This window comes from Hippocampus comes, unplaced genomic scaffold, assembly GCF_001891065.2.
Source record: "Hippocampus comes isolate QL1 unplaced genomic scaffold, H_comes_QL1_v1.1 scaffold144, whole genome shotgun sequence".
NCBI lineage: Eukaryota > Metazoa > Chordata > Actinopteri > Syngnathiformes > Syngnathidae > Hippocampus > Hippocampus comes.
The window spans coordinates 568,447-569,029 of record NW_017805782.1 but is presented as its reverse complement, the minus strand read 5'-3'; the positions used below and the strand labels follow the sequence as shown (position 1 = coordinate 569,029).

General features: G+C 50.1%; 1 protein-coding gene across 2 annotated transcripts in view; it reads right to left on the bottom strand.

Annotated features, from left to right (window-relative positions):
* The window catches only part of slc2a12 (solute carrier family 2 member 12), a 5,592-nt gene extending 5,211 nt beyond the window's left edge, over positions 1-381 (bottom strand). For both annotated transcript variants that reach the window (XM_019885075.1, XM_019885076.1), the window contains exon 1: positions 182-381. In XM_019885075.1, coding sequence (XP_019740634.1) covers positions 182-366 — 185 coding nt within the window. In that variant the 5' untranslated portion in view covers positions 367-381. The remainder of the gene's footprint in view (positions 1-181) is intronic.
* Between the last annotated feature and the right edge of the window lie 202 nt (positions 382-583).

The following is a 583-nucleotide window of genomic DNA, read 5'->3' as shown; positions in this document are numbered from 1 at the left end:
GAGACCCCAAAAAGTTACACGGCACCCCTAAAAAAAAAAAAAAAAAAAAAAAATGAATGGACGAAGGGTGAGTCGACTGCTGACGTCACGGAGTGACGTTTTGGTCGCTGTGCCCCAAACCTTCCAAAAATGACGACGAAAGTTGACGGTACGTTTCAAAACGGTGCGAGTTGATTCCTACCCGCTTGTTGGTTCGTTCAGAGTCGCTTTTGTCGCTCCATTGGCTTCGTTGCACTTCTTTCCTCGATTCTCTCCTCCGCCGATGTTCGCTGGGCCTCTTGTTGTGGTCGAGCTGAGCTCGGAGGCCATGCCCGTCGGAGACCGGAGCACCAATAGGAGGCGCGGCTCCGCCCAAGCGACGTCCATGCCGCGTTGCGATTGGTCCAAAAGTTTTGAGGGCTCGTGTCGATGCTGCCTGTTCAGAAATTCAGAAAGAGTGTTGCCCCATACTAGTTGACAGTCCCTCAATGGGATGTGTGATGTTTGGGGTGGGACCCGTGACTTTTGGAAGCCGTTAACACTGGAAAAGATTACACTTTAAGGTTATTGTTTAATCCGAATGAATGTTATGTCATCACGCATC